The sequence below is a fragment of the Neophocaena asiaeorientalis genome, unplaced genomic scaffold, assembly GCF_003031525.2.
Source record: "Neophocaena asiaeorientalis asiaeorientalis breed wild unplaced genomic scaffold, Neophocaena_asiaeorientalis_V1.1 scaffold141, whole genome shotgun sequence".
Taxonomy (NCBI): domain Eukaryota; kingdom Metazoa; phylum Chordata; class Mammalia; order Artiodactyla; family Phocoenidae; genus Neophocaena; species Neophocaena asiaeorientalis.
Genome location: NW_020174267.1, coordinates 2,776,345 through 2,790,148, shown reverse-complemented (window position 1 = coordinate 2,790,148; position 13,804 = coordinate 2,776,345). Strand labels below are relative to the sequence as shown.

General features: G+C 39.7%; 1 protein-coding gene across 13 annotated transcripts in view; it reads left to right on the top strand.

The window, feature by feature from the left end:
- Nucleotides 1–7,812, top strand: part of ABCC4 (ATP binding cassette subfamily C member 4 (PEL blood group)) — a 215,403-nt gene extending 207,591 nt beyond the window's left edge. For all 13 annotated transcript variants that reach the window (XM_024755282.1, XM_024755273.1, XM_024755272.1 and 10 more), the window contains one exon: nt 6,040–7,812. In XM_024755282.1, the coding sequence (XP_024611050.1) occupies nt 6,040–6,147 (108 nt within the window). In that variant the 3' untranslated portion in view covers nt 6,148–7,812. The remainder of the gene's footprint in view (nt 1–6,039) is intronic.
- The last annotated feature ends 5,992 nt before the right edge of the window (nt 7,813–13,804 follow it).

Genomic DNA, 13,804 nt, shown 5'->3' with positions numbered 1-13,804 from the left:
TTTGATTTTTTTTTTTTTTTTTTTTTTTAAATATTTATTTATTTATTGGCTACGTTGGGTGTTAGTTGTGGCATGTGGGATCTTTCACTGTGACACGTGAGCTCTTCGCTTCATTGTGGTGTGTGTGCAGGTTTCTCTCTAGTTGTGACGTGTGGGCTCCAGAGTGCATGGGCTCTGTAGTTGTGGTGCATGGGCTCTGTAGTTGTGGCGCACAGGCTTAGTTGCGTGACCAGGGATCGAACTGGTGTCCTCTGCGTTGCAAGATGGTTTCTCTACCACTGGACCACCAGGGGATTCCTCTGATTATCTTTTAATAGCAGATTACAGATACGTCTCTTGCAATGGCATGTAGTTAGGTTTAGCTCTGAGATTTAATCTTAGCACGTGAGGCACCTCCCCCCCACAAATATATGAGTTTAGGCCATTTACATTTATTGAGATTATAGTTACGTTTTATCTTAGTTCAGTCGTGTTATACTGTAAGTTTTTAGTGCTCTTTTTAAAAAAATTTTTTTAGCCTGTACTTTGTGTTTCTTTGCTCATTGTTTTATGTATGTTCCTTTCATTTCCTCTAAGAATACTTTATTTCTTATTTTTGGCTCCCCATTATGAACAATGATGTCATATCTTCCCTCTCCCCCTTCTCCCATCAGATTTTAATTTTCTTCTACTGTTTATCTTCATATCTTTAAAAATCCTTAAACCTCTATTATTTTACTTACTTGTACTAAATGATACTTTTTCCATCTCTTAGTTGGCTAAAATTTGTCCTCTGGTATTGTGTTTTTACACCTTAGGGGTTTGATTCATTAGTGGGGCTGAGAAATCCATTTAATCAGTCATGACCAGCATGCTTTAAGAAATTAAATAGGAAAGAATGGAATAGAAGAAAAGGAGCAATGTATCTTTCATAGTAATAGTAAATATTTCATGAAACTCCTTTCAGTATAGATAAATATAGATACATATTGTGAATCTGTACTGAGACTCAAAGTAAAGTTAAGTGTATTTACTATTGTGGGTGGCAGTACAAATGAAAGGTTGAAAACAAATCTCTATACCATCATAAAGGAGGGTCACTGGAGTTAAGAATCCCCGACTTATTGTCTATAGAGTTGACCCTTGAACAACAGGGATTTGAATTGCAGGAGTCCACTTATATGTTTTTCTTCCAGTAAATATGTACTATAGTCCTGCATGATCTGCAGTTGTTTGAATGCATGATGTGAAACTGTGAATATGAAGGAGCAACTGTAAAGTTATACTTGGATTTTCGACTGTGTGGAGGGTCCCTAACCCCTACATTGCTCAAGGGTCACCTATATGAAATATTTTTATGCTACATCACCAGTTTATATTTCTGGTTATAATATTCTTGGATCACACGTCCTTTCACTTATTGTGCTGTAATCTTTGCTATAAGGTCTTCCAGCATTGTTTATTCACGTGTAGGAGTCTAAGGCCACATTGGACATAACTTGATCTTTCCTGGATACTCAGAGGATTCTTTTTCTGTTTTGAAAGTCATTTGTTTTTCCTAGAACATCACAGACTCTTGGTCACTAGCTTCCAGTCTTTTATTTTAGGGAGTTTATTTGAATTATACCTTTGAATTTGTTTTAGTTGATTGGATTCTCTTTACAAATATGTATAATGTATATATTGTCCTTTGTTTCATAAAGCTATTATTTCCTTCATCTTTTTTAAATTTGTATTAATTTATAATTATTAGACTTGCTTTCTCAGTTCTATCCTCCGTGTCTCATATTGTTTGTTCGGTAGTGACTGATCTTTGTGCAGCCTTCAGAACTGTCATTTCTTTGATGTTTTCATTTTTATCTTCCTTTTAACTTTGGCATCTGTCAATTCATGTCTCATCTTTTGTTGCTGTGCCATGTTTTCCTGTACTCTCAGATCTCTGCCTCCACGGGTTGATTATTCTACTACATTTTCTTTAAATATGTAATATTATTTTTTTCATAATTTTCATCTGTTCAGTGATTACTTCTTTCATCCATCATGTGCTTATCCTGTTACTTTTCCTAATTTTTTGTTTGTGTGTTTTACAAATTCTGTATTACTTTTTTATTTATTATTATTCCTACTACTCACTTTTTAATTTCGTTTTTTTAAGACCGTATATTTGCTAGATAGTTGTGGCTAGCACATCATTTCAGACTAAAGGGTATTCCCTCAGCTTAACATAGAAGCATTCCCCATGATCCAGAGAAAGAGAGTGAGTGAGTGAGTGTGAGAGAGAAATTGATAATACATATTCATTTAGCCTGTACTCCTCCCTAGCCTTCAGAGATGGGCAGTTACAATGCTGCTTGCATTTCAGAATCTCTCTTGTCCTAGGACCTTACCAGTGTTCATGCTTTAGGCAAAGATGGTGATTCTATAGGATTCCTCATGGACACCTTAGAATTTGCCAGTTAGTTGGAGAACTGTGCTCTCCCATGATTGCTGAGATCTGCTCTCTTTAGGTACTTTCTCTCTGTCTTGCTAGAGCCCATTGGATCCAGTTGCATAAGGCAGTCCGTCTAGATATTTTGTCAGTTGTGATTTCAAATGATTCCTGATTTCATCAAATATTGGGCTTGCTTGTTTTTTCTTTGTTTTTGTTTTTGTTTTTGTTTGTGGTACATGGGCCTCTCACTGTTGTGGCCTCTCCCATTGCGGAGCACAGGCTCCGGACGCGCAGGCTCAGCAGCCATGGCTCACGGGCCCAGCCCCTCCGCGGCATGTGGGATCTTCCCGGATCAGGGCACGAACCTGTGTCCCCTGCATCGGCAGACGGACTCTCAACCACTGCGCCACCAGGGAAGCCCTGGGCTTACTTTTTAATCTCCCACTATCCTTGCTGTTGAGAGTGATTTCTGAGAGGATAAGGGGAGAAAAAAATCCAATATTCCGTTAAGTTAAAAGGAGAAATCGTCTCTAACTCTCCAGCACTCTTTAACTTTGATAATATATCTGTCAGTATGTCCACAAAGTTAGACCTGCTTTAAAGATGAGGGGTTTGAGGGTTACTGGGCTTGAACTAGGGCCGTGCAGTTCAGGGAGAATGAATGGACAGATTCTTGAACCATGATTCTACATATATTAAACCATTGGTTGCTGGCCTTTATCCTTGCAGGGGAGCATTTATTGCTCTGTTGCTTTTACTAAGATCTAATTCCATGATGGTGGCTTTGTTTACAAGTTGGAGTTTAAATACTAAACTTAGTTTCAACCTACATTGGAGGAACTATAATGAACTAAACCCAAAGAAGGACAGGAAAAGGCTCAAACCCAACACTCACTGGTCTTCTGTTCTACTTGGCCAGAATTTGAACTTTTTTGGCATTGTCTCTTTTAATCCTCATGTAAAGCCATTCTGAGATGGTAGTATTATCCCTCAGATCGAGAAACTGAGGCAGAAGGGGCTAAGGAACTTCTCAAAGTCACAGGTTAGAAAGTGTTAGTAATCTTTTAACTATTTTCTGCCTCCCGGGTTACTATATTTACTGAATAAAATGTGTAGTAACTACGACCCTGCGCTTCTATAAAGATAAAAATCAAAAGATTCACAAAAGGAAAAAAAAAAAAAAAGATTCACAAAAGGGCCTCCTAGATGTTTTGTTTTCATCATTTAAGCTGGGTGATGCTGCTGCTTTCTGTGGACTGAAGGGACCACGTCTCTGAGCAACAGCATAATCACACCCAACACTTAGCTCAGCGTGTTTTCAACCTGCAGTTTGTAGCCATCAGTTAGTTCCTAGGAGGTAAGTCATTGTCTCGTTTCACACATGAGGCAGCTGGTGCAGAGAGAGCTTAAGTGATTTTTCCAAGGTCAGCAGTGGTCCCAGGAGAGAGAGGTGAGTTTGGGCCTCTCCATCCCAGGCTCAACCCATCCACAAGGACTCTGCTATCAAGCGTTCAGTCATCTCAACTCCCTTCATAACCCGCCCTGTGAAAAAGATGGCTTCTCTCACTTGTGCTGTCAGCCAGAGTGTAGTCTACACCATGGCAACAGATGAGGAAAAACAAGGTCAAATCAAGGATTTTATACATAGGAAGCTCATTTTCATTATTCAGTTCCAAGTATTTCAGACCATGAAATGAAGACCATTTTGGTTAAAAATTGCTAATAATAAAAAAATTTGAATAAAAAATTTCACTGAGAAAGGGGTATGGAGAAAGGAACCAGGTCGATGGGGGAGGGGTGGCTGTCAGGCAGTAGGAAATGAAATTAATTCCCTTCTGTTCTTCTGGCTGTTTTTTCTTTCACCAACAGAGTATATAAATACTAACCACACAAGTATGGCTATTTAAAAAAAAATTGAGGAGGGGGATGAAATGCACTTAGCCCCCCCCAAAAGCTTTATTTTTAAATCCTTGCATTATAATGGAAATAGCCTCGAATTTCATCCAGTCGGATCCAAGCATTCTTGGGGAAATTCTTATTTTTCTCCTTTTAAGTGACATCTTAATATACAGCATTTCATATGTAGTGCTGTTTTGGGGGTGGCAAGTATGCAAGCAATGAGAGAAAAAGAAAGTACACATAATACGAAGGTAGGTGTCTCATAGCTTTTCCGTTTCATATGTGACGTCCACTATCTCTCATGATAACTTTGTTGACAGCACCCACAAATGTACTTGGAGTCAGGTTTTGTAAAATAGGTCTGAACTCATGGCTAAGCACCTCAGCACGTGACACGAGCAAGCCTCAGATAGATGGTACATTTTCTGTTTTAAAGACTCAAACAAAACTTTTCACATTCTTCTTTGGAGGAAAAAAAAATTACTTTTGAAGTCCTTTTTCACCCAAACACATTTAGAGATAAGAGCTCACAAGACTTGACATTATTTCATTTTGTTCTGTGCATCTGTCGAGGAACTGAGATACGATACAGCTACTAAAAACTGATGATTGTGGAACAGACAATCTTGACAGCATTTCATTTCCATTGTGTTCTGATTATACATTTATCAGAAAACCTGTATCTCTTCCAGTTCAGCTAGAAATTGGTAGAATTCAAGAACTCAAAGGCTTGGCAAAGACCTGTCCTATTATTTGGTATCGTCTTCCATTTTAGAGAAGTTGCTTGGTTGAGTCATTGTTAAAGCTTTTGATGCTCTTTTCATTCTTATATCCCACTATCCACAGATCACATTTCTATAGGCCCTATAACTGCTTGGCCGCACAAATTAAACGCCAGGATATTTCATACATATACGCCAGCGTTTCAATGCTTGTCATCAGAGTTTATAAAATATAGGGACTGCAACCTGATATTAACATCCAAATCTATTGTGCTCATTTTGTGTGTGAAAATGAGAAACCCTCATGCAGACGCTAGATTTCCCAGCCTCTTTGTCACCCTGTTTTTAATTTATCGCCAGGCTTTGAGTCAGTGAAATGATTTCACTTATCAATTTAATGTAGTGATAAAGCATATCTGTGAATCAGAATGATCAGAACTCAAGTGGATCTACAGGTTGTTTGGCATTAGGCCCAGCCCCACTGAGGGTTTTAATGGGGCTACTTCCTCCACAGAATAAATACGTCCCTGGTTTTTTCAATTGTTCCTCCACTAGTGATGGGATTGCTTCACATGAAAATGGAGATAGAAATGCACTGCTTGGGGCTTCCCTGGCGGCGCAGTTGTTAAGAATCCACCTGGCAATCCAGGGGACAGGGGTTCGAGCCCTGGTCCGGGAAGATCCCACATGCCACGGAGCAACTAAGCTCGTGTGCCACAACTACTGAGCCTGTGCTCTAGAGCCCACGAGCCACAACTACCGAGCCCAAGGCCACAACTACTGAAGCCTGTGCTCTGCAACAAGAGAAGCCACCACAGTGAGAAGCCCGCGCACCGCAACAAAGAGTAGCCCCCGCTCGCCACAGCTAGAGAAGCTCCGCGTGCAGCAATGAAGACCCAGTGCAGCCGAAAATAAATAAATTTAAAAAACAAAAGAAATGCGCTGCTTTATGGAGGAGGACTTTAAAACTTTTAAACATGTTTTTATACCTGTCTTTTTTTTTTTCAGGTGTACTTCAAAAGGAATTATCCAGAAATTACTCACAATGGGCATGTGGTTATGAGTGCTTCCAATGGACAGCCCCCAGCCTTAACAATTTTTGAGACAGCACTGTGATTCTACCATGAGGTCAAGTCTATTCCAAAGACATTTTTCCAATAGTTTTTGCACTGTGTAAACTACACTTTACTTTGTTTTTACACCAGCAACAAATATTTACATACAAGTTGTTCGTCTATTTGGATTTTTTTCCTCCACTTCACCCAATGATTTCAAGCTCTAACAAAATGATTTATTATTGTTATTTATACGTTATAGTATTTTTTGTCTTATCTAAATCAGAGGTACAGGCCACCAATAAAAGCTGTTTACCAGGTTTTGTGCCTTAAAGAGACTCCAGAGCCAAAGCACATTTTCTAAGGTATAGGACAAAGTTGTCATAGATGTTTTTTACTGCCCCCAAATTACATATTACTTTCCAGTTATATCAGGGATTCTGTTTACTTGAAGACTGTGGAAGTTATCATTTTGCCTTACCACTTTCTTTAACATAAGTAGGATCCACTATTCCCTGCCCAAAACCTCTGGCTAAACTAGTACAGAAAAAACTAATAGGAAAAACAAAAAATACACTTTAGTTTAAGTGGCATTATAGTAGGAGAGGCCCCCCCCCAAAAAAAAAGATAAATGGTTAAAATACAGAAGGTCAGTATTTAATTATATTTTCTAAAAGAGATGGAAGAGAAAATGCTTTCAGAAAATAGGAGCCCTTCTAGGGGATTTGATAATGATGGACACGTGTTATCATTAATCGTCTTCTAGATTTCGTGGCTCCTACATGATACCTTGCAGCTTTAGACTCAGCTTGGTGATACTTTCAAAAAGGCCGTGCTGCTAACTGTAATTGACCCTCAATTGACCGTCAATTGACGCTTGACCCTCTGCTGACATAAGGCTTTTGCTTTGCCCGTCATTGAAATCCTTTCTAAATCACGTGCGTGGGCTCTCCTGACTTGGTGAGAAAAACAGAAAGACGTTGCATACATTGACTGTATTTATGCAGTATGTTCTCAGGATGCATCAAGAAGGTTCACTTTCATGAGCCTGCCTAGGTTCGTTTACTTCTGACCACTAACTGTACTTTGTTTAGCTCTTTCTGATCAGTAGGTCAACAAGCCACAATACTTCCTAGGGCCTGCCGTACTTTGTTTGAACTATGGGTCCTTAGCTTTTCTTGATGGTGGTGGCTATGATATGGTGTGTTCAAGTTACTAAAGGTTTTACTGTCCTGGTTTTACGTGTGCTCTCAGAATAAGGCATAACCGCCCTCAAATGGAATATATTTATATATATATTATACACACACACACACACACACACACACACACGTGTATGCCTTCTGATAGCCGGTTTGGGGATTCTGTAACAGAGAGAAACAGATGTCTCATAGAATTAAGCCTTACAAACCACATACTCAGCAACCTACCAAAATACATTGAGTGCAGTTGGTATTTAGAAATAACATGGTTAATGTTTAGTCCAGTAAATTGTGTAATAGTCATGGTTCTTATTTCAGGAGACTTGACATGACAACAAGGATAATATTGAGGTTTGTGAAAACAGTGGAAATATTTGAAATGTATATGTGTTTATTTGGTCTTTAGAGGTTTATTTGGTCTTTAAAGGCAGTTAAATATGTTTCTATTTTATTTCTTTTTTAATGTCATTGTAGAGTTTTTTTAATGAAACAAAATTCAATTGAAATAAATGTTTTCATCTCCAGAGATCTGTATTTTTATTTTCAGAGGTATAACTGACTCGTGTCCTTGCTGTTGAAAGCCAGTGAGGTTCCCTGAGATAATAAAATATCTATTATCAACTGGTTTCTTGGCTAAGTAGGTACCCCAGATACTCTATGCAGAGAGGAGGGTATCAGACAGATTTAAACAGTTGCTACTGAAGTAATCCCAGTTGTACCCCTTCCATAAAGGGAAAGTATTAACTTATGTCCCAAGCTTGAACCAAGTAGTCAATTGTTGAAGTTTTTGTGTTTTTTTGTTTTTTGCCCTAAACTAACAAGAAACATCTGTTGCTGCTACATTTAAAACACCTGTAGGACGTGTATTGTCACAGTATGGTCACTAGGCTAGCAGTATCAGCATCACCTGGGAACTTGTTAGAAATGCACATTCTGTGTCTCACCCCATATCTACTGCATCAGAAACACTGGTGGTAGGGACTAGTAGTCTGTCTTAACAAGGCTGAAGGATGATTCTGATGCATTCTGAAGTCTGAGAACCAGTACCATAGAAAATAAAGAACTCCTAAAACTCATTAAGAAAAACACAGAGGGGCTTCCCTGGTGGCACAGTGGTTGAGAGTCCGCCTGCCAATGCAGGGGACACAGGTTCGTGCCCCGGTCCGGGAGGATCCCACATGCCGCAGAGCGGCTGGGCCCGTGAGCCATGGCCGCTGAGCCTGTGCGTCCGCAGCGGGAGGGGCCCCAACAGTGAGAGGCCCGCGTAACGCAAAAAAAAAAAGAAAAACACAGAAAGCCCAATTAGAGAAATGGACAAGAGACTCAAATAGGCACTTCAGAAAAGAGAATATCCAAATGGCCAATAACTGGAAAAGTGCTCAGTCTCATTAGTTACCAAGGAAATGCATATTAAAACCACAACGAGATACCGCTAAACACCAGGTAGAACGGCTAAAGTTAAAAAGGTTGAGACTACGAACTGAGTGCTGATGGAGTAGTGGGAACTCTTGTGCACTACTCTGTGTGCGAAAAAAGTGTATATTGAAGAAAAGCCTTTGGAAAACAGTTGGACAGCATTTACTCAAAATGCACACCCTGTGATCTGTTAATCCTGCTCCGAACATAAACATGTGCTCAAGGATGTTCCTAGAAACCTAATTCCTAGTGGCCGCAAACTGGACATAATCCAAATGCACATCAACTGCAGAAGGAAAGTGGAGTGTGATCTAATAGAATATCCCCCAGCAATGAAAGCAGTTGAACATCAACAACACAGATGCATCACAAACTTAAGCCTGACCCCAAAGAATATTTATGATTCCCTTTATACTAAGTTTGAACATAGTTACAATCAAGTCATAGGGTTCAGAGTCAGTACTTCACTTTGGGGAGTTAGAAGGTGTTGGTAATTGGGAGAAATAAAAGGATAGCTTCTCAGGTGCTTACAATATTCTCCTGTTGGGGGGTTTTGGGAAGGTTAGATGGGCATTCCTTGGGCTCTTCATTTATTTTTAGCACTTCTCTGTTGCATGTCATACTTCACGATTGAGTTAACTAAAAAGAAACTTCACAGCCTCAGTTTTATTTTAGAATCTCGTTCAAACGCAGTGCTCCAGTCATCTAAAGGAGAATAATCTGAATCTGGGAAGTTATTTCTGCTGGGTTCTTAAAATATGAGGCTGTGTAAGGTCTTCTGGCCCATCACAAATGGCCTCATATGAAGCTCTTGGTACACGAGAGCTCAAGGTCTATATTTTCTCTAAACAATCAAAATAAATCCTACTTCCTCTCTCCAATTCTATCCAAATGATTCTTTTTTTTTTTAACCACGTTATTGAAGTATGCTTGACGTTTCAAAAGCTGTACATATTTAATGTAAACAACTTGAAGTGTTGGAGATAAGTATACGCTCATGAAATCAACCCCACAATCTATGCCATGAACATATCCATCACCTCCAAAAGTTTCCTCCCAGGCCTCGCTTTTAATCTCCATTAGTAGGAAAGATACAAGCAAATCAATCTAATACTAACTGCTTTGATAACACCATAAATGTGTTTTGTGAAGAAACAACTGAAAATTCCATAAGGCAGTGATTTAGGTAATTTTGACAATTTGGTGAGTTAACTGTTAATCCGCCAATTAACTTTGTTAATCAGCCAGTTAACTTTGACACTATGTAAATCAATGAAAATCTGGGGTTTTCTTTCAGATAGTTTGACTGGAGATATTAGAAGCCCCTCTTCTCAAACCTGAGTCTTTGTTTCATATCTAATTCTGAAAAGTTTAATGATGTTCAGAACCTTATGACCTGAGTGTTGTAGATTTAGCACCTGAATATGTAAGTCACTTTCACAACTGATTCTGTTTTGGAGTGTTTTCAAGACAACATCTTTACCTAGAAAACTGCATGACATTCTGGATACCACATCTCAAGAAAAAACTTCCTTGTAATTTCACTAATGTATTTAAACATAAAAACTTAAAGCATTTCCTCTAAGATCAGGAACAAGACAAAGATGTCCACTCTTGCCATTGAAACTATTTCAATAGTTGAAACTATTATTCAACATTGTTCTGGAAGTCCTAGCCACGGCAATCAGAGAAGAAAAAGAAATAAAAGGAATACAAATTGGAAAAGAAGAAGTAAAACTGTCTTTGTTTGCAGATCACATGATACTATACATAGATTTTGTAAACGAATCAACAGTCAGAGGATTAATCTCCAAAATATATAAACCACTCATGCAGTTCAATATTGAAAAAATAAATAACCCAATCCAAAAATGGGAAGAAGACCTAAACGGACATTTCTCCAAAGAAGACATACAGATGGCCAAGAGGCACATGAAAGCTGCTCAACATCACTAATTGTTAGAGAAATGCAAATCAAAACCACAGTGAGGTATCACCCCACACCGGTTAGAATGGGCATCATGAGAAAATCTACAAACAACAAATGCTGGAGAGGGTGTGGAGAAAAGGGAACCCTCTTGCACTGTTGGTGGGAATGTAAATTGATACAGCCACTATGGAGAACAGTATGGAGGTTCCTTAAAAAACTAAACATAGAATTACCATATGACCCAGCAATCCCACTACTGGGCATATACCCAGAGAAAACCATAATTCAAAAAGACACATGCACCCCAGTATTCATTGCAGCACTCTTTACAATAGCCAGGTCTTGGAAACAACCTAAATGCCCATAAACAGATGAATGGATAAGGAAGATGTGGTACATATATACAATGGAATATTACTCAGCCTTAAAAAGGAACGAAATTGTGTCATTTGTAGAGGTGTTGATGGACCTAGAGACTGTCATACAGTGTGAAGTAAGTCAGAGAAAAACAAATACCATATATTAACACGTACATGTGGAATGTAGAAAATGGTACATTTTCATTTCATGTGAACTGGTTTGCAGGGCAGAAATAGAGACACAGATGTAGAGAACAAACGTATGGACACCAAGGGGGGAAAGCGGCGGGAGCGTGGGGTGGTGGTGGGATGAATTGGGAGATTGGGATTGACATGTATACACTAATATGTATAAAATAGATAACTAATAGGAACCTGCTGTATAACAAAAAATGATAAAATTTTAAAAAAGAAGAAAAAGTTTAAAAAAAGTTAATTATTTCTGACTGGTTTGATTATCACTGATTTATATTTTCATAGGTTTTCTGAATTTTCCAAATTACCTACAACAAGCATGGGTTAATTTTAAGGTCCAGAAAATATGTAAAGAGAAGCCACAGTGCCTCTTTCAGTTAGGATAGACTGGGGAGTTTATATTTTATTTATGAACAGTATCTCATCCACCTCACAGAAGCCCCTAGCTTCAACATCCCCACACTGTGAGGACACTCTTAGGATAGATAATCGTTCATTTCTAAAACTTCAAAAATTCATTTAATAAATACATAAATATCACTGTGAAAGAGTTAAGAAAACCAAGTTAACAGCGATGAACACAGCGTACTTTGTCAATGCAACTTCCAAACAGCCACAATAATGGTCAGCCCTATATCAGATCTAGTTATCACTGAAATTTTGGCTTCTGAATTACACAGTGGGTCTAGATTTGCTTCCACATGTCTCTTGGGGAGGCACCTCGGATCAGTCATCAGGCAAAGAGAAAAGTTAGGAAAAGTTCCCTGAGAAGCTTGGTGTTTCTGATTTACATGTGTAGGGGGTAAAAATGCAGATGACAATTAAGAACCTGAGACAATTACTTGTCTGGAGGGAATTTGGACTTTCAGGTCTTTCTGCAGCATCTGGGCTCCTGAGGTGAGGGCTGGTAGATAGACTGTATCAACAAGCCAGCCCAGCTGTGATGTCCGTGGCTGGACCTCAGCATGTCCAGCCCACAGAGGAGGACAGGTTAGCTATCTGTAGGTAGCTTTTAGTTCTCTTCCTTGCTTTCTCACCTTGGTTCCCTCTCCTTCTAATTAGAACATGACTCCAGCTTCGAGGATTTCCTGACTACTAGTCTCTGGGATGGAGACAGTCTAGCCTTTTTGAGAACGGGTTCTATATTAGACTCAGCAATAGTTATCCCTACCTGATAAAGATATCACTATATTGATTTCGTCAGTGTCAGGAGCCTCTCTTTAAGGCTAGTTTTTTGAGTAGGTAGACCAGGTAGCCACCCATGTATTGTGATTTAGGGAGCCCTGGGGAAATCCTCTACACAAAGTATGTTCTCCACTGGCGCTTGAAGGGCCATCATTGTTGATTCATTCATGTGGACACCTCGTGCTTTTTCCTTGAGGTCCTTTTAAAACTAAGATCCTGTATTTTAATGAAGGTGTAAAACATGAAGTCACTACCACTTTAACTCAAGTGAGTTTGCCATATTGCTTTCTCTCTAATAGAAGAAGCAGTGGATACCACACATAATTTGGGAGGGTGGGCGTTTGTGATCCACCTGGAAGGGAAGAACTCATCCTCAGTAAACACGACAGGAAACTTCACCAGTAAAGATATTTCAACAACCAGGTTGCACAATAATATCTAATCACGGCAAGGAAATGGCCAATATCCTGGGTAACACATAAGCAATTGAATCTGCCATCGCCTTGTGCAGCCAGATGGACAAATTTGAGCATCACCCACCTGCCAGCCTTGCCTGTTAAGTCAAAATCACTCAGATTCACCCCGGATCAGAATTGGTTGAAGGATCTTGTAGGCTTTGGCTTGGAGTTCATCATTCTGGGAAGAAGGAAGTTGAAGAACCAGGCCTACTTAGTATGCTTAGGTACCAAGGGAGTTTCTGAGGGCAGCCAGGTCTCTCTCATCAGAGCCTGGCTAAACATGGCATCTAGACCATAGAAGAATAGTCAGTGTTGGTGGAAAGAACCAATGGCTTTCCTACTGAGGGTTAGTTGAACAAGTTGATGCTTGTTTCAGGTGAACAACTGCCGCCTACATCTCGACACCAAACAATTCAGATGTAGTTTAAACTTCGAGTCAACTGATTGGAGACAGTGTATTTATGTGCTAAGTGTGCTGTGTTAAATCAATCTTTCTCTGTTGTTGTTGTTTTCTACTTTAATGTAGGAAGTATCTATTATCGGCAGGGCGCACCCCTGATATTTTCTAGCCCAGGGCAAGAGCACAGATGGAGGCCTGCGTACCGCGTGTCTAAACAGGTAGAGCTATAAATCAAGCTAACAAAGTGTTCAATAAAATATGTGTTACCCTCCCAACTTGATAATGCTTCCCAACTACCCGGAAGGCCTGACTCTAATTTAGAATTCTTGGATTCTCAGAGTTCTTGCTGAAAGGTGGAGATGTGGGGAGAACAGGCCCATGACCGCAGCCCACACCAAAAGGAGCCCCATTCACATGAGTAAAGACACCCCAGATGGCACAGGCAAGTTCTGTCCACCCCTCCCTATCCTTGCAAAGGGGCCCTCCCAGGCCCAGGACTACTCACGCCTGAGTTGCTGCCTGGTGCTATCGCCCTTGGGAGGATGGACTCAGGCAACAGGCCGATGCATGTCC